At 40.5% G+C, this 20,467-nt stretch overlaps 1 protein-coding gene across 6 annotated transcripts in view; it reads left to right on the plus strand.

Moving 5' to 3' along the window:
• VEPH1 (ventricular zone expressed PH domain containing 1) overlaps positions 1-20,467 on the plus strand; it is a 266,782-nt gene that overhangs the window by 105,513 nt on the left and 140,802 nt on the right. For 5 of the 6 annotated variants that reach the window (XM_019627252.1, XM_019627261.1, XM_019627273.1 and 2 more), the window contains 2 exons: positions 8,974-9,180; positions 9,782-10,179. In XM_019627252.1, the coding sequence (XP_019482797.1) occupies positions 8,974-9,180; positions 9,782-10,179 (605 nt within the window). The remainder of the gene's footprint in view (positions 1-8,973; positions 9,181-9,781; positions 10,180-20,467) is intronic. The other variant, XM_019627266.1, reaches the window with a different exon arrangement.

Raw genomic sequence — 20,467 nt, forward strand, 5'->3', positions numbered from 1 at the left:
TAAAAAGAACAGCCTAACAGCTATTCGTGGCAGTAGCTGTGGCTGTTGTTACCCCTCCTTGCATAGGGAAGGGAGGAAGGGTTTTTGGTTTTTTAACCCCTCTTCTTACTGAAGAGGTTAAGTCTAACATGTGGTACCATTTAGGTTCCATCTGTTGTTCATTTACTCCACCATTTGTCCTTCCTTAAAGCAGCATTTATGGTGATGTGAAGGTCTATAAAGGTATTTCAGGAATTCGTTTATCAGCAAGAGATGGAGGTGGGAGACATCATTATCAGCTTTGGAGACAATGGAGCAAGCCCAGGGAGTGTGAGGCCCCAGAGGGGCTGACTGCAAATGTGGACAGAGGGCTGAGGATGGGGGGCAGGGCATCCCTGCAAGGAGTGTGAGCCCCGCAATTACAGCCTTGCCGGGGGAGCCAGGCCCCTTCCCAGTAACACAGCAGTGTTCACAACACCAGACACACCAAAAAGGAAAATAGATTTTCATCAAGCTCCTATGGCTTGGTTTCCCATTACAAACAAGACAGGAACACCAAAGCTTTAGCCTGGAGGAAAGGAAAAAGTGTGCTGCCGGAGAGGTGAGAGGAACTTGACCCCTACAGCCCCTGTGGGAAGGCAACAGCTGAGGCTAAAACGGTTCTGACTTGACACCTGATGACCTAGCTATTTGCTAGCTTGGTTCCCCAAACACTCCCTGTTCTTTGTTGGTATCAATCATAATTGAACTCTGAAGTTTCTATTTGCATGACGGTTCCTGAATTTTGAACGCCTTTTCAGTTTTGGTTAAAGGGGACGCCAACATTCATTGTTCAGATCACTGCGAAGGGTTGCTCAATGATTTTATGTCAGTTCTGTTCTGGTGCCTGTTCCCACAGGATGTTACTCCGAGGTATTAGGATATAGTAATTCTTGGTTACGCCACTATCACCAATTCCGTAAGAGGTACTACTTATTTGTGGGGAAAATTCAGATGCAACCTGAACCAAGTACCTACTGAGAGGCAGTGAGGGAGGGATGTGAAGTGGGTGAGCTCTGGAGGGAGAGTTTAATGCTGGGTTGACTAGTTGACCTTCAGCAAGTTACTCAACGTCTCTGTGCTTCAGTTTCTTCATCTGTAAATGGAGAGAGTAATAGTCCCGCCCACTGGATTATGGGGGAAGTAATACATGGCACAGACTAGAACAGAGAGTGCCTCGTGCTTAGAGAGCCCTCAGTAAATGTTAACAGCATCAGTACTCTGTTTCAGGTGGGCAATAGAGTAGGTGATTTCACTTAGAAGGTCCATTAGACCAGAGCTCCTCAACGCATAGCTCACGAACCAGCATCCATCTGCAAACAGTTCCTTTCCAGCCTGCACCAAGGTTATGGCAGAGACTGAAAATAAGGGTTTAGAACTTTTACAGTAATTTGACATTTTTGCAATACCCACATGTGTAATCAGTGGGCTTATACCCTGTATGTCTTGGTTCATTCATTTTGTTTCTCTGCTAATTTACTGTATCTTTACAAAAAGAATGGTCTGTGACATATGAAAATTTAAAAACCGAAAAACAGGTATTAGAGAAGCATTGTATTAGATCCTTGATGCGGCTGGGCCTGGATAAATCCCAAAATTCTCTTTAAATAACTAATATTTTGCTCTCCAAACTTTCCTTTGGTACCTAAAGAAAGAGATTTAATAAATGAAAGGTAATGAATACACAGCACATCAGCCATGAATGAGATACAGCTATTGTGGAATGGCCCAGATGAGGAAAAACAGTTCTTAATGGTATTCGTATTTACCATCATGCAAAAGGTGGACTTTTTACTAGTTGGCAGCCTGAGGGCTGTCAGCTGGACTTTCCTGTATTAAATGCTGAATTCTTGGTGGACTAGGGATTGAATCACAGGATTGTGTGTGGAGCTGTAGCCCCAGCTCAGTCATCAGTGTGTTTGACTAACTCTATACCTCCATTTCTGGGTAGCTATGTTTTTGCCTACTAAAAATAGGGTAGGATATGGTATTTGGGGTGGAGACTATGAGAGGATGTATCAGAAAGGAAAACATAACCATTTTCCTGCTCTTCCAGCCTCAAAAGCTGGTGGGTGACCACAAGTTAACTTCTTTCTTCTCCAAGCCCAGGGGCTGCATTTTAATGGCGGATACCCCTACCTTAATCCTTACTGCCAGACCCTGTGACCTGCTTATGTTCCCGGACTATAAAGTTAGCCTAGAAAAAGAGGAGTGTGTTGTTTTTACAGTTCTCACTCGTGATTCAAAGTGCTCTGGTGACATTACTGCTTTATATTTTTATATCCCTTTATAGCTAACAAATGCTTTTGTAGCTTGTGCCACATCCAGATGGCAATTCGTTAGGATCCAGCAGCCTTCTGTTCAGGCTGTTGCTCACCCAGTCTGCCCTTTCGAGTCTCAGGAACTTTGACTAAAGATCTGGAAGGCATCTGAACTAGTATTTATCAAGGACAAGGTATCTTTGCCTGGAATTGATAAAGACCCCGAAAGGCTTGAGGATGTCAAAACTATGGAATGGTGGCTGCATACAGTCTACAAGGCAACAACTCCAAATAATGCACATTGTTTTAAGTCTCACCTCCCTGCAGAATTACTAAAACCCTTAGCAGCCTTGCTTGACCAAGGGAAAATGCCTCTATCCATTTCAGCTTCTGTTCTTACATTGCCTGGGCAGGTGCTTCTCAACATTGCATGTGCCAGGGAACCACCTGGGGATTGTGGGAAGATGCACATTCTTATTTGGCAGGTCTGTGGGGTGGAGCCTGAAATTCTGCATCTCCTACAAGCTCCCTGGTGGTGCTGATACTGCTTGGCCAGCGCCTCCACTTTGAGTAGCAAGGGTGGGGCTTTGCACCTTTTTCTCATCCGTTTTCCATGTCCTATTCTCCCTCATGTCAGTTGAATGAAAAGCGAGCAAATGACTGAGCATCTGCATTACAGTGGTCACCTCCCTGTATTGGGGCTTTTAGACTTTATTGTAATTGCAAGGAATTCTCTCTATTTGCAATGGCTCAGAATTCAGACATGCATGCACTACAGAGACTTTTTAAATCAACTACTTATATATCCCAGTTCTTGTACTCATATGCTCACACAGCAAGGAGGGTCCCTCCTCTTTGGTCCATACTCTTTAGGATGCTGCAGTGGTCGGAAGGATATTGAGCAAGAGAAGTCATCTTCCAGGTTTGCTATCACCTGCACAAACATCTTTTTTCAGTGTTAAATGTCCTCATTGGGCTGCAGCCATCCAGGTTTCACCATTTGACTTTTTCGTGCTTGTTCTATATGGACTACACAGAATGCTTACATGTGCTTTCAGCAATTGGGTAATGCAGTATCAATCCCATTTTTACATAACAATAAAGAGGTTTGCCACATCCTTAGTAAACGGGATCCTGGAGTCGTGAACCTAGGTCTTTTCCCTGGAAGGTCACATTCAGTCCATGTCCCCACCACCATCTCCTTTTGAATCTCCTTTTTAAAAAATCTTGTGGGAATAAAATAAACCATGGCGTCATTTCATTTCAGCAAAGTTCTCCCAGTGGTCCAACCGCCTTCTGGTCCCCGTATCACGGGGCTCCTGCTGGCCCTGCTTGCCCACCAAGCAGGTCAGAGGCAGAATAGAGTGCCAAGCACCCAGATTATCATCGTCCTTTTCCTTAGTATTCGAGTGTAGTGACCGAGCAGCATTACTCACTTCAGTCCCGAAACAGATGAAAGCTCTGTGGAACTGGGGGGTCATCTCTGGACTTCTGATGATGACGAATGACCCAAGAAATTGCTGAAGAGTAAGGAACTTAGCACCCTACAAATTCAGTGCTCCTGTGTGGATTTGATCCATTGTGTTCCCCTACTTCTCCTCTAATAAGCTCAACTCTGCAGAAGTACATATCCTAGACATGGTATCATAAGCCAAGCTCATCAAACATCAACTAATATTATTTTTCTTTGATTTAAGGAGCCAGGAAGAGAGGCTGCCAATCTCTCGACGCCTGCCAGTTTTATAGTCTCATCTCCCCAGCTTAGTGAAAGCAGAGAACTGCCCAAGGGCCAATTTCTTTCTAAGGGGAGTCCCACGCACACAAGAGGGAGGTAATTAGGCCTCCCCTGGGCAGCCCTAGAGGTATTTTTTAAAACTTTACTTTGGCAACACAGACCAGAAACCGTTCAGACTGGAAATCATCTGAGCCTCTTGTAATGTGGTTCAGTTAGTTGTGTTGAGTTAAAGCCAAGTTAATATTTAGGGGATTATAGAACTCTGACTAAGATTTCCATAAAATTACCTCTGGAGTTAAAAGTGACACATGGAAAAGAAATAACAGCCCCAGTCCACTGGCCCTCACCTCCTCCATCCCCCACAAGTAAATGCACACAGAACCAATGGCTCCCCCAGAGCTTTCACACTTGGGATGCCTTTCCTTGCTCTAGAAGGACTGCAGAGTTTATCTCTGGAAAAGGTCTTTGTTTTTTGAACAAATTCTCTCCTGTCTTTTTATCTACATTTAAAAACCGAGAGGAGGGGAAGTGAAGGAGCAATGAATGTTTATTATAAACTCGAACTTCTACCTACTATTCCCCGACTTTCCAACCTATTGAAACCATAACTTGTCTTAAACCATAACTGGTAGGGAGCTACCAGCAAAACTGTGTGACAAGCCCTGGTGGATTGATGTCCAGTGACAGAAAGTTCTCTCTAGTCCCTCTTGCAGATTTGGCTGCCTTAGTGACTCTTCATTTTGACCCCTGTCCCCTGACTCCTTGTTATACAAAGTTCCATATCATGAAGAAGGAAAGATTGTGTAGAAGAAAAAGTCTTTGTGGTGAGATTTCTGCTCATCTGTCTCACATCTGGAGATCACTTTTCTGGCCCAGATATTTTATCGTTGCTTCTTCACTCTTCTCATGTGGTCATTTGCAAATCTCTCTTTTTACTTCCACTCTTGCTTCTAGCTTCTGTCCACATTTGACATGTATCAAAATCACTCTCCCACCTTCCACCCCAGACCAGGAGAAGTGGACAGCACCTTATGGGTATCTGGTAGGCCTCAGGAGATTGGGTGCAGAGGGCAGCAAGCTGGCTTTAGAGATCAAGGAGGTCTCAGTTCATTTATTCCACAAACTCTTCAGGTAGCAATGTGTGCCAAATGCTGTGCCAGGCAGGGGGACAAGGACGAACCACACAGATCCCTACCCACCCAGCAGCAGGGACTTACCCAGGAATAGGGTTGCTGTCTTTAACAGATAAGAATACAGGCTTCCTGTATTAATTTTCAGATAAAGAACAAATAATTTTGTAGTGTAAGTATAATCATTTTAGTCTAGTATAATGCAATTTTAGTATATCCCATTAGGGACATGCCTGTACTTTAAAAAACAAAAAAAATTGTTTATCCAAAATGCAAATTTGTCTGGGTGTCCTATATTTTACTTGGCAACTGTACCCCAGAGACACCTGCCCTACTTCTGCCCTATTATATTATATAATATATATATATATATATATTATATAATATAATGTCTATTGACTGCCTATTATGTGCTAGGAACAATGCTTCACCCTGGTTCTGTTATTTCATCTTCCCAACATCCAATGAGTTAAGCAGTTATGGTTCCTATTTTATAGATGGGGACATTGATATAAAGAGTGCAAAAATAAAAGAAAGATCTCCATAAGTAAGAAAATTTTATTTGAAAAAACCAGAAACTGATCCAATAAAATTATCTAGGGAGATTTACTATAATCACGTGAAATTTGAGTTTTGGGGAAGGGGGAATGCTATTTTTTTTCATTCAGCCCCAAAGGGGCAAGAAGAGACTTGAATTTGGGGAGAACAGATCCACCAGAGTAAGAAAAGGGACAGCGAGAGAGTGAGCCAAGGACCAGAGCAGCTGAGAGGACCAGCCAGGAAGCCCTGCAGGACTCACCTCTAGCACAGGCGCTGCACTGACACACAGGTGAAACAGGCCCCTCAGCTGGGAGGGTGCTAAGCGGCCCCTGAGGCCAGAGGTTGCCTGGCTTTAGGGCTCCAGCTCCTTGGCGTGGCTGGTGGCCACCAGTTTAGCACTTGTCCCGAACTAGTGCTGGGAGGGGTTGGGGGGGGGCATCCCAGACAGAGCCCAGGAAGCTGACAGAGGGTCCCCACTGCTTCTACTGGCCCAAAGAGACTTCTGGGAATAAGAGGGCACGGGAGAAGGCCTGGAGTCTGAAACCTCCCTCCCTCTGTCCCTGCCTGGGGTGACTGGGGATGAACAGTAGTCTCCTTCTGACTCCAGGCCCACCCAGACCCACAGCAACCAGTGAGGGACAGTCACTGGGACTAGTCACAACCACTGGAGGTAGAGCTTGTCCATTAAAAAAAAAAAAAAAAAAAAAAAAAGACAAGAAGGCTATAGTCTCCTCCAACTTTCCTGTTTTAAATAATTTTTTTCTATTTCAATTACAGTTGATGTACAATATTATATTAGTTTCAGGTGTACAACATAGTGATTAGACATTTGTATAACTTCCGAAGTGATCAGCCCGATAAGTCTAGTACCCACCTGATACCATATGTGGTTATTACAGTATTATCGACTATATTCCCTATGTTACACTTTACACCCCCGTGACTGTTTTTATACCTGGCAATTTGTACAAGGGGACGGGATTAAGACGTCCTACACGCTTTACAGCAGGAGTTGTGGCCTTTAGTAGAGGAGGCCGCGGCTTGGCAGGGGGAGACCCAGGAGACTAACTGCCCTGACCCACCTTTTTCCATCTAATTTCCTGCTGGCACTTTCCATTGGCCAAACCCAACCCAACCCCCACACCCCCGCCCCCAAAAAAGCTATTATTATTTTAACTGTTCCTATAACCTAGAGTTTTATGTAAAAAGAGGAAACTAGTAAGTTTATGAGAAATTATTCCTCTAACAACTCATATGCTTTGAGATATAAAAATTTGTATAACACTCAATATCTGATATATGCATATGAGGGTATACTTTGTGCTTTACTAATTTTTAAGTTTTGATAATCCCTATAGGAATTTCTGAAGTAAACTTCAAAAACAAAGGTAGTTTTCAGTTTTGAAATGTGATTGGGTTCCAAGGCACCAGAGAAATAGCCTTAGTTTTGTGACTATACGCAGACTAACATGGATAGAAAATAACTCCTCCCACCCCCAGAATTTCTCATCTTGAGAGGGTTCCATGGATCTTTTAACATTAACCTTGGTAATCATCATGATTTGTAAACTAACATCTAATGATAGCACTACCTTGGTTTCATTTGTAATAGGAGATGAGACCATTTCTGGCTAGAAGATGTCCAAACCGTGCACGTGTTCGTGGGCAGCCAGAGTCATGCATGTGTCAGAAAGAGAACCATGTTCATGACTAGGCTTTATGCCCATGTACTGATTTTGGAAATCTACTCATGTGTATTTCAGTCAAGCATGGTATGGGTAATAAATTTTACATTATAAATGAAAAAAGCCATAGGAAGCTTATAAAAAGTATATTAAAAAGTATTTACATTTTCTCAGCAATAGCTCATGAGACATGAACAATGTCCTGGTTCCTTAATGGATGATCTAGTCCCCTTCCCAGCTTGCACCATTAACATCTGTCCCTGGGCTGGACTAATGGGGGATTCTGACCACTGAGGACCCAAAGCTATGAACCCTCTCTCAAAGCCAGGACCCCTCTCTCAGCCAGCCTCACAGGCTGCCTGATCCAACCCTGTCAACGAGCCTTCCCCAGTGCTTGCCACAGACATGGCCCCAGAATGGGTGGAATGTAACTGAAAAAAAAAATGTGTCATGAGCCCTTTTGTCTTGGTTTTCCTTTAAAAAGCTGTGCCATTAAAAAAAAAAATTTATTTTCTCACCCTCACCTAAGTACTATGTCTGGTTTACTTTGGCCTTCAGGGAAAATAGCCATATGTTTGCAAAAGCCAGGATGTTTCTGTGAGTTGGAGGCCTTTTCCTCAACCTCTAGGAAAAATGCTAAAGAAAATCAAGTAAATACACAAAGACAAGCCAACAGAATCATTAAGCCACCTTACCTTGGTGAATGGATTTCTCGGGATTATTAAACTTTGTGATTATAAGGAAAATGTGAATACTAACCCCACATGATATGATTGATAGTGATCATTACATAAAAATGAAAGTAGTTCTAGGCTGGCTCAGATTAGAAGGCAGGTTAGGGAAGATAAACGCTGGCTTCTCTTCGGTAACATTCAGCACCTTAGTGATCATCGGTGAGCTATCTCTGCAGCCTACCCTTAGCTCTCACTCTCCCTACAACACTGCGTTTGCCCTTAGAGGGGTTCCAAAGTTATTCCACAAATAGCCCCTGCCTTAAAGGAGGTAATTTTAACGACCCATAGAGTGTTTTATAAATTCTGCCATAAAAGATATTTGGAACTATTAATATCATTCATGGAAAACCTCTTTCATCCAACCTTTTAAAATTCAGAAAGATGTTTCTTGCTTGGTAAGATGAAAGAGTCCCACTGATTTCCATAAAATTAACAAAACCATGAGTTTGCACAGTCCATTTGAAATGTTCTTATTCTATCAATTTCAGTACAAACAGATCGGTGCATGTAAATGTTCTAGAAAATGCCTGGCATGAATGTCATATGAAAACCATGTTTTCGGAATACAGAATAAGAATATGGTTGATGTCCATAAAAAAGGCTTTTTATTCTCTGAACCCTTCAAAGGTATTTCTAATACAAAATAGACATAAACACCAATGTTTCCAAGCTTCTGGCAGAATAAGCCATAGAAACAATTTCAAAGATTTATGTTCATAGCTGTTATTCAATGAATATTTGTTAAGTGACTAATAAAAAAATTATCAGGTAAAGTTTTCAGTGCTGAATAAAAGGCAGTTAGACAGTAATGTTATTCTGAAGGGTATATGTGACCAGCATCTAATGCAATGATTTTTATTCTTTGAGTAGAAAAACCAACACTGAAATCGAATTCCCTGAGAAGCTAGAAGGAATCAAGCTCACCATAGCTGAAAACGAAGACCATGAAAAGCTCCAAGTTAAAATACAGGCCTTTGAAGATAAAATAAATGCTGAGAGCAATACTCCTGGCTCTATCAGAAGGTATAGTTTGGGCCAAGTTTCCAAGGAAGAAAGGAAAGACATTAGATTTAACAGGTATAGATTTTGTTTGGCTGTTTTTTTAAACATATGTGATTCCTATTTGCTATTTGTTTTGTTATGGGGCAGTTTTTAAATGTCTTTTACCTATAGCCACCCAAAGTTCCTTGCATGAATGAAATGTCATCCACAAGGCTTTCAGTATCCAAAGACGCTTACTTTTTAAAAAGGAGAATACAAATGGGAAATAAACCTATGGTTTATTTAAAAAAAAAAAAAACCTTTTAACATTACATAGATATGCTAATATTGAGAATAATACTTGTCAAAAAGGTTCTCCTGATTTCTGATGAAAAAGCTGAAGCAAAAGCAGAAAAAAGAATATACAATATGTAAGTCCACCATTTTTCAGGCAGCTTTGCTATGAAATTGATTTTTCAATCTTTGTTTTGGGAGGTGGCCTAGATCTTTACAAGTTTGGCTTATTTCATAAGTTGGTGGGCTACGTTCTATTAAATCTGTTCACAGCACCAATTTTAAGTTTCGCACTCCCGAGAAAGTAACTTTTGCCCCAGTGTTATTATTCTTTATTTTCCTTGTCAATGAATGGCACCTCCACTTCTTGTCTGTCTCAGCCTTCTCTTTGTTTGTATCATAGGTCAAAGAGTTTGGCTTTGCACATGGTGATGACAAAGGGGGTGAGTTCCGATGATGAGGAGCTTGTTGCGAGTGGAGATATACCAGCCAGCATCTCTCTTTCAGAAATAGACCCACTTAGCCAAGGAAATGACAAGTTGCCCTTTAAGGCAAACACTGACAGATCACAGCTGGGAAATTCTTCGGTTTCACACCCAAGTATTCTACATATAGAATCAGAGAAGTTGCCAGAAGTGGTAAAGGAAAATTACCAGGAAGAAACTCCAGAGACCACGCCAAGTCCTGTGGAATATCAAGATAAGCTCTACTTGCACTTAAAGGAGAACCTCAGTCAAGTGAAAGCATACGCCGTGGAAATCGGAAAAAAGATCCCAGTCCCCGATCAGTGTACCATTGAAGGTAAGTGTGCTGAACTCCCTACACTTGAGAAATTTCAGACATCGCTGAAAAACAAAATGCTTAAATGACATAAATTGCCAACCCCTTTTCTGGATCCTTTGCAAAATAGATCATTTTGAAAACACCCTTACATTATTTTAATTGTTTTTGTTTGTTTGTTTTGTTTTGTGTTGATTCCCGGAAGGTCATCTTTTTATTTTTTTTTTTTTTTTAGCTGAGCCATCCTGCCACCTGTTGGCAGCTCAGCTCCAGCCAGGACTCGAACTGTTGCTCAGAGTTCGCACTCTTGAGCAAGCTCTTAACCAACTGAGCCACTTGGCAGGCCCAGGTCAATCATCTTTTTGATTCCCATTTGAATCTACTTAGGTGCTTTACTCCACCAACTCTAATTTCTTTTTATTAAACCTTAAGATATATTGTTTCTGGTTCCCTGTTCCTAGCATTTGGGAAAATGCCGGAAAGGGGTCTGTGGACCCCAAAACAGGTTCTAAGGTAGTGGCTCTAAGGTAGAGGCATTATTCCATCCACATGATCATGCGAGAGAGCCATGAACAGAATTGAGCTCCAAGTGATTTTTCTTTTCCCATTCATTCAACAATCACTTATGAAGTTCCTACTGTGTGCCAGGTACTATGCTAACAATTCAGCTTTGTATGAGATTCATCTATGACCCAAACAGACACAATCCCTGGCACCTTGGAGACTAGAGTATAGAATTAAAGGACAAAACTATAGTCAGGAAGTGATGTAGCCAGCGAGAAGGTGAGCTAATCAGAAAACAAACGGCAAAGTAAGAAAAGGAGGTCAGGGGCCAAGACTTCCCTTGGGTGCACATTTAAAGGAGGGGCCCCAAAAGCTCAGCAACATTTTAAGCAATGACAGGATTAGAGCAATATCTTACCAAGCCATGTTGAAGGTGAAGTGAAAGGAGTAAGTACTATTGTTGATCATGACTTTATTTACAATTTTGATATTTTGTTCATCAAGGACTTTTTGTATTAATTTTGATTTTTAAAAATATTCTTCATCTTGAGTACTAAATTTTCTGGAGCTTCCTTACATTTTGTGCTCTGGTCTGGCCCTGGGAAAGACGATGGGTTTGAGACACAGGTATTAAAAATGGCAGAGTGCCTTAGGGCAGACTCACCCTTCTGATAGTGGGTTACACAAATTTGGATGACCTAGAGGCACTGTTGGGCTTATTAGATCTTTCTACAGTTATTCTTAGGCAGCAGCCATGTTCTTCCCTGGAGATTTAGATGAAAGCCCTAGACCTCTCCTGGGACATGACACCTTTTCACAGTCTACAGCCTTTACTGAAAAGCCAAGCAACCCACCTTTAAGAAAGAAACACAGTGAAGGATAGTGAATCCAAGTCATATTCACACATCTACTGACTATCATCCTCTTCTAGGTTTAGGAACTAGTAAAGTTTTCCTACTTTACATGCTATTCTGTCTCCCACTCCAAATCAGAGGAAAAAATATATTCTCATGTTAGCAAAAGGAAAGGGGGTGCGGGTCAAGGGTTTGGTAATGACAAGTATTATTTAGCATGTCTGTATAGAACCTGACATTTTCAAAGGTGTTTACATTAATTTATTCACTAGCCTTCTTAAAACTTTTTTTTAAATGGTGACAATAAAAGTGATATTGCTCATATTCAATATAAGTTTTGGATCATTAAGTATACCAAGACTTGGGAACAGCTAAAATCAATAAAACTCAATGGACAAACCCCTTATAATTATTTGTATCAGTAATAACCTATGTTTTTAATGCAGAGGTTGAAGAATTTAATATGAGAGGTTAAGTGAATTTTCCAGTTTGACAGAGGAAGTCTGTAGCAAATTTAAGTTAACCACATTTCCAACTACTAGAATAGTTTCTGGGTTTTGTTTTAAGTTTCGCCAAAAGCATTGAAGAAGATATATTGTACTGTACAGTGAGTTATAATCTTGTGAAAATGTGAAGAAATCCTGCAAAGCTATTTCAAGCATCTAGTTGTCAAAAACACATGATATTTCTTATTGCCTTGAGTTATTCTGGGAGTTTGAGAGTTAACTAGGTGACTTGGGTTTTTATTTCAAAATATTGAATGAATCCATCATATATTGGGTTGTTGGAAAAGTCATGACGCATTTTTTCAATGAAAAACAGAGAAAAAATACATCACGACTTTTCCAACAACCATATATATATATATATATATATATATATATATATATATATATATATATATATATATATATATCTTTTGATGTTTCCACCAACAATGACCTAAAACTGAGGATGTATTTTTAAGTTGACTCTTTGGAATTCATTCATATTTTTGTAATTTCCTGGATGTCCCTGAGAAATTCCTTGCACAGATATATGTGTGAGGGATGGAAGATTTATATGACTCACTGTAAATACATCCACCAAGAAAGGCCTCATGCTGACTGCAGGGGACATGTTGTTATTATTTCAGAGATTGTGTAAACCATTCAGCAAAATGCCGGCAGTCATCTGGCTGACACAATTTTGCTTGTTCTCATGAGTTCACTCGGCTCAACACTATAGTGTTTCTTTCCTTAAAAATTTACTGAAGAAAGATTTAGGCTTAGAAATTGCATTATGTTGAATGTGTTGTTAGTGCATAATGTTTTGTTGGGATTTGGTCTTTCTTGTTAAATTATGCAAGGTGATCAAGAAACAAAGAGAGAAGTATAAAAACCACTTCTACAACATTGAAGTTAAAAAACACAAATAGCCAACAGGAAACAAGAACGACAAAGTGTTAAGAATAATTTTAAACTGATGTTACAAAGTCCATACTATAAAAATATGGCAAAATAACCCTTTAAAGAAGTTCTTTTGGCATTAGTTTGAATCGTATGCAAAGACTGATATTCGACTTCCTCATTTTTACCTAAAAAAAATGGTTCAACCTAACCCTTCAGTAATAAACTGTGTTGAAGGAACAGGAACCTCACTAATTACAATACAACAGAAATTAGTATGTGGTGAACCAAGGTCACAAATAGCTTTCTTATCCCAGTCAGCCATCTTATTATTGCATGATATTGATCACTCTGGGGAAAGGCAAGTGTTAAGAGATCAACACAAATCTATCATCATGTCTGGAAAATTGTCAAACCCCAAGTCTTTTTTTCAAAGATTTTTATTAAAAATATAGCTAACATACAATATTATCTTAATTTCAGTTATTCAACATTTATATACCTAAAGAAGTGATCACCATAAGTCCAGCAATCATCTGACACCATACCACACTATCACAATATTATTGACTATATTCTCTATGCTGTACATTACATCCCTATTACTTATTTATTTTATACCTGGAAATTTGGATCTCTTATTTTCTTTCCCTATTCCCAAACTTTTTAATTTTTCGATTTCAGTTGACATTCAATAGTATTTTATATTAATTTTAGGTGTACAGCATAGTGGTTAGACATTTGTATAATTTAAGAAATAATCCCCCTGACTAGTCTAGTACCCACCTGGCACTATACATAGTTATTATCATATCAATGGTTATATTCCCTATGCTTTACTTTACATTCCCATGACTATTTTCTAACTACCAATTTGTGCTTCATAATCCCTTCCCCTTCTTTCACCCATATTCCCCCCGCCCATAAGGAACCACCAAAGTGTTTTCTGTACCTATGATTTTGCTTCTGTTTTGTTTATTAATTTTGTTCTTAGATTCCACATATAAGTGAAATCGCATTGCATCTGTCTTACTCTGTCTGACATCCCACTGAGCACAATACCCTACAGGTTCATCCATGCCGTCACAGATGGCAAGAACCCATTTCCTTCCGTTGCCAAGCAATATTCCATTGTGCATGACTATGTACCACCTCCTCTTTATCCATTCATGCACTGACAGACACCCAGGCTGCCTCCACACCTTGGCCATTGTAAACAATGCTGCAATGATATGGGTGGTCATGTCCCCTCAAAGTATCATTTTGGGTTTCTTCAGATAAATGCCCTGAAGTGGAATTACTGGGTCCTCCATTGTCTCTTGTTATAGCCTTTGCTTTAAAGTCTATTCTGTCTAGAATAAATATGGCTACCCAGCTTTTTTTTTTTGTTTTTTGCATTTTTTTCATTTTCATAAAAGATCTTTTTTCATCCCTTTACTTTCTGTCTGTGCGTGTCTTTCAATCTGAAGTGAATCTTTTGTAGGTAGCCTATATAAGGGTTTTGTTTTCTTACCCATTCGGCCCTCCTATGTCTTTTGATTGGAATATTTAATCCATTTATATTGAAAGTAATTGTTGATAGATATGTAGCTATTTCCATTTTATTATTCATAATTTTGATCTTTTTTTTTTTTTCATCTTAAAAAAGTCCTTCTAACATTTCTTGTAATACTAGTTTGGTGGTGATTAACTTTTTTAGCTGTTGCTTGTCTGGAAATCTCTTGATCTGTCCTTTGGTTGTAAATAATAGCCTTGCTGGGTAGAGTAGTCTTTGTTGTAGGTCCTTGCTTTTCATGACTTTGAGTATTTCCTACCAATCCCTTTTGGTCTCCAAAGTTTCTGTTGAGAAATCAGCTGCCAGTCTTATGGGAGTTCCCTTATAAATTACTGGTTGCCTTTCTCTTGCTGCTTTTAGGATTCTCTCTTTGTCTTTAACTTTGCCATTTTAATTATAATGTGTCTTGGTGTGGGCCTGGTTGGGTTCATCTTGTTTGGGACTCTGCACTTTCTGGACTTGTATGTCTATTTCCTTCACCAGGTTACGAAAGTTTTCAGTCATTATTTTCTCAATCCCTCACTTTCTCTCTTCTCCTTCTGGAGCCCCTATTATGCATATATTGTTACACGTGATGTTGTTCCAGAGGCCCTTTAAACTTTCCTCATTTTTTGAACTCTGTTTTCTTTTTGCTGTTCCAGTTGGGTGTTTTCTGCTACCTTGTCTTCCAAATTGCTGAGTCGATCCTATGCTTCATGTAGTGTGCTGGTGATTCCTTCTAGTGCATTCTTCATTTCAGTTATTGTAGTCTTCATTTCTGACTGGTTCTTTTTTGTGGTTTCAGATAGAAACAAGATAGATAGCAAGATAGATGCTTGCTACCTCTTTGTGGGAGTTCTCACTAAGTTCTTTGAGCATCTTTATAACCATTGTTTTGAACTCTCTCTGATGGGTTGCTTGCCTCCATTTCATTTAGCTCTTTTTCTGGAATTTTCTCTTATTCTTTAATTTGGGACGCATTTTTTTGTTTCCTCATTTTGGCTCTCTCTATGTGTTTGTTTCTATGTATTAGGTAGATCTGCTGTCTCCGCATCTTGCTGAGTGGCCATATGTAGTAGGTGTCCTGTGGAGCCCAGTGGCACAGTCTCCGTGGTCACCTGAGCTGGGTGCTCCAGGAGTGTCCCTTTTATGTGTTCTCCTGTTATAGCTGAGCCTTGATTGTTATTGGCATGTCAGTGTGTGGGACTGACCCTTACACAGACTGTGGGTTTTGCCACATTCACAGCTTATGGGCTGCTGTGTGGGAGGCTTACCCCACTGAGTGGGATTCGCCCCAGTGGGTTCTGGTGACTGTTGAGACCACCCTTTGTGTGTGCCTCTTGTGGGACTAATTTGGCTGTTCTCTGCTATGGTCTGAAGCAAACCTCCAAGTATGTTGGTTCTGGGGCCTCTTGGGAGGGGCTCCGTTGCAGGACCAGGTCACCCACTGCCTGTGACTGCCCAGGGGCTACCTAGTAGGAGCTACAAAGTGATCCACAGGAGAGGCCACGCTGCAAACTGAGGATGACGCCACCAGTACCAGGCCTGGGGTAGCTCTACAAAATGCCAAGACACCCCTAAGCCTGTTGTCACCTGCCAGCCCCCTTAAGGTTCAGCCACTGATAAAGCCTTGTCTGGTACACGAGTTGGGTAAGGAAGGGTCTCAGGGAGTCACTTGAGTGGGAAGTGTTGTGGTCACCAGACTCTGGTTTAGACCCTGGTTTGGTGCCAGTGCTGAGCCTGGAGCTATTCAGCAAAAGTCTCAGAGCACACTAAGGCCAGTCACCACCTGCCTGGGGCCCATTGACTCTGATAGTTTTCTAAGAAAGAGTGCAGTGCAGGAGGGGCTGGCTAGTCATGGAGAAGTGCCTCCAGCTGTGCATGAGTTAGATACGGTGAGGCCCCAGCTGAGTAAGCAGGGTGGAGCAGCAGAGCTCACCAGGCCAATCAGATTCAGATTTGGCCTGTGAGGGCGGGCTCAACATAAGAAAGATGGTGCTCGCCTGTTGGCTGCACAGAAGGAGGGTTCCTCAGTGGGAAAATGCTGACTGTCTTCCAATCCCCCCCTGATGCCACATCCCTCAGTCTGCCCACATATGTCTCCGAGGCTCCCCTGAGTCACCGTCCCTGTACTGGAACCCAAGGTGAGTGAGTGAGAGAGTCTGTGTGCGGGCCTTTTAAGAGGATGTCTGGGTTTCCCGCAGCCTTCTGTCCCACTTGGTCAGTCAGAATCCCCACTTTTTTTCACAGCCAGATGTTGTGGGGCTCCTGTTCTCCAGCACCAGTACTCTGGGCTGGGGAGCCTGGTGTGGGGGCAGCTGGGATCTCTCACTCCTCGGAGGGGAACCTCCACGGCCGAGATATCCCTCCTAATTTTCAACCACCACAGGGCAGTTTGGGGCCCATTTCGCGTCTCTACCCCTCCTACCAGTGTCCATGTGGCTTCTTTTTTATATTTTTAGTTATGAGACTTCTGTTTGCTAGACTTCAGGTGATTCTCCAGGTTGATTGTTCTGTAATTTAGTTTTAATTTTAATGTGTTCACAGAGGCACAGTGTTTATCTCCTCCACCGTCTTGGATCTCTAATCAAACCCCAAGACTTATTGAGGTTGGGTCAGCAGTGCCATTTTGGGTATGAAAGAGCTGTTAATCCCAAGTCAGTCATTTTTTTCTGGGCCTTAGAGGCCTCTGGCGCTGGTGCAGGTTTGCTTACCACTACAAGTTATGCATTCATACGTAAAGTGATGGTCTAATATCACTGCCTGATTATATTTACATACAAGACTAAAGGAATTTAGTTCATCTGCCAAAGGGCATGTTAAAAATCTGAATCACTGGTTTCATTTATGTGAACAAAAATGATTACAGGTTTAAAAGGAAAAAAAAGCGCATGATATTGAAATACATCCTTGAAAATCTGGCCCATCACTGGAGTTCCATCAAGGATGATATAAAAGCTTACAGGAACCCATCAATGCTGCTTTGGTTAGCTTTGAAGTGTTTCCCAATTGGGTGAAAATACATCCCATCTGTAGAGCATATCAACAAGCCCGACTTGCAGAAAGCTAATTTTAAAGCTAGTAATGTTGTCCTTTCTCTAATAGACCCACATAAGTTGATTTTTCTTGACTTGAGCAGATATAAAAACATACAAAAATAGAATAAAGTTCATTGTAAGTATCAAGAAGCAGGTGCTATTTTCATAAGTAAAATAAAGCTTCCTTATTGAAATTTTGCCTGTAACCAAGTCCAACTTCATGTTGGGATGACAGAAGGGACCAATTTTGACCTCTTTCTGCTCAGATGGTCCAATCTGAGGAGTGGGGGGTGATAAAGGTAATACCCATCCACTTAATGTTCTGGGGGAGGTTTTTTTCTTTTTTAACTTCTTTGCTGCAATGTTTGGATATAGCCAAATGAATATTTATATCTGCTAACTGCAACATTCGAGCTTACCCCCCAAGTTCAAAAAAACTTTCCCCTCTACTGCAGAGTTTGAGTATATATGCATAAGATAGTCAAAATATCAACTTTTTATTTTTTTGTGGATTTTTCACACATTTTGGAAAAAAAACCTTGAAATCAATTAACGCAGTAAAAGGGTTAAAATAGATTGGTTTACTCGCTGGGCTAGAACCATTTATCTGTGGGAGAATTGTAAGATCTGGAGGCAGAGAATAGTCCTAAAGCCTTTTTCTCACAATTTGAGAGTGAAGAAGAGCAAATAGGAAGATGTTACAAGCTTCCTGAAGCCTCATTGCATTGAAGTGGTCCCTTGGGCCCCTGTTTAACACTTGTTAGGGAAAACTTTTCCAGAAACTTTTTCTTGGTATAATACTTCAGAATTTATCTGGAATTACCTTACTCACTACTTCCCATTTCTCCAAAGAGTCGATTTTAGTTGAAAGCAGACAGCTATAATGACCACTAGGTTCTCCCCTTTACTTTCTCCTGCCACACTAATCTTGGTCCCAGTCATCTGCAATGGCCCATGAGAAACAACCAAGTAATAAGGCTAAAAAAAGATCTACAAATCCTTTTGAAAAGAGCCCCTCCAAACTCTTCTATTGAGTTAACACCAGGTTATTGTTGGTCTCCAGACAAGAGAAGCTGCAAGGTCCAGGCAGACAACCGCATTACTCGTAATGATATTAAATCCACAATGTAACATGTTGCAAAGTCCCAGTAGAGGACATCAAATTACTTCATTTCTCATTAATTAAAATTTCAAAAACTTTTCCTTCTTAAAAAACTTTGATTTTCTTTGTTCAAATAAATAAAGTGCTCTAACAATGCTGTTGGACAAAGGGGTGTGTTGCTTATCTGCATCTTGGTTTTCCTGCTATTTATCTATGGGTAAGGTGTAGCTTAATCCAACTGGGAAACAGCTCAAAGTGAAACTGGTAAGCACATGTACACTCTTGGGCCATTTTGTGTAGAAATGCAGAAGAGATTATCCGCCTGTAAAGGAAAGGAGTCATCCAGACTCTTTGAAAAGTCAGTTTCCCTACTATTGTGTCTACCTTGAGTATATCCCTCGTGGGTTTAATGGATTCTTGCTAATAAATAAACAGAAGCAAAAGGAAATGCATAAATGGCGCAACAATGCACAGGAGTGCATTTCAGTATATCTTACCCTAAACGTAGCCACATTAAAAGAAGAAGGAGAAAGAAAAGGAGGGGGTGGTTTAGCAGCAGTAGGTTGCTGTGGCATATTTCATATTCCTGAATAGTTTCTTCTAAAAGTATTAATTTTAAAATAGAAGATGATATAGCATTATATTCATCTGCAGGAGTATTTTCATCTATGTGTAGGGAAGCTTGTATTCAGAAGTTATTATCAGTCGTCTGTTATTGTGGTTTGGAGCCTGTCTTTACTCCAAAGGATACAGTGCTGTACAAAATGCCCCTGAGCCACTGATGGTCCCAGCAGAAGAGAACGTTCAGATCCATTTTGCCACAAACCAAATTTCAAGACAGTGAACGTTATTTTTCTATTTACTTCATGAAACTGTCTGTATATGCCCTATGGGGAAACAAAATGGTCCCTGGAGATTATCAAATCTCATTTAAAAACCAAGCCGATCCATGTTTCTGAACACTGTGAGTGAGGAAAAGCTGGTAGCCAGGAAGCTAAAAAGGGATGATATGGCTGGATAAAGGGTTTTGTTATGACAGAGGAAAAGGAAAAAGAAGAAAAGATCATTTCCTCTTGTTTGCTCCACAACAAACATCAAACTTTAGATGATGGAGTATTTTTAAACATTTTTCCCTCAAACATAGGCAATTGCATAGTTAGCAATCAGGGATCCAGATATTTGATAATTTGGCAGGCGTTTATTGGTGTTACGGTCCATTTTCAGGGAGGAGCGTGTTTACAAACTGCAGACGAGTCTATCGAAAGCAGACAAAGCCTCCTGCACGCGTTGGCAGGTCCACTTGGAGCGAGTGATAAAACTGCATTCCTGGGTTTCCTCTGTCCACAATGTTGCCCTGACCACATTAGAGACCATTAGAAATTATAAAATGCAATTTTTTATTTAAAAAAAAAGATTCAGTGGATTTTTAAAAATAAATTGTTTTACAGAAAATAATCATTTTTCAGATGCAATATTCACATCAATTATCCAACTCCATTAAAATATGATGCCACCATTAAAATGAGGCACAAATGCAGGAAATATGTGTATAATACCAGAAAATATGAATATGATTCTGCTTCTCCCACTAAACTTCCTAATTTCTAAGTAGTCTTTTCAGGCTCCTTTCACTAGTAATAGGCATTTAAGGATCCTTCATGTCTCTTCATGGCCTGATAGCTCATTTCTTTTTAGCACAGAATAATATTCCATTGTGTTGGGTATATCCACCATTGTAATATCACACAGAATAGTGTCACTGCCATAAAAATTCTCTGTGCTCTGCCTATTCATCCTGACTATTCACTCTTCTTTCTTTCTTTCTTTCTTTCTTTCTTTCTTTCTTTCTTTCTTTCTTTCTTTCTTTCTTTCCTTTCTCTCTCTCTCTC

Source organism: Hipposideros armiger, unplaced genomic scaffold, assembly GCF_001890085.2.
Source record: "Hipposideros armiger isolate ML-2016 unplaced genomic scaffold, ASM189008v1 scaffold_16, whole genome shotgun sequence".
Taxonomy (NCBI): Eukaryota; Metazoa; Chordata; class Mammalia; order Chiroptera; family Hipposideridae; genus Hipposideros; species Hipposideros armiger.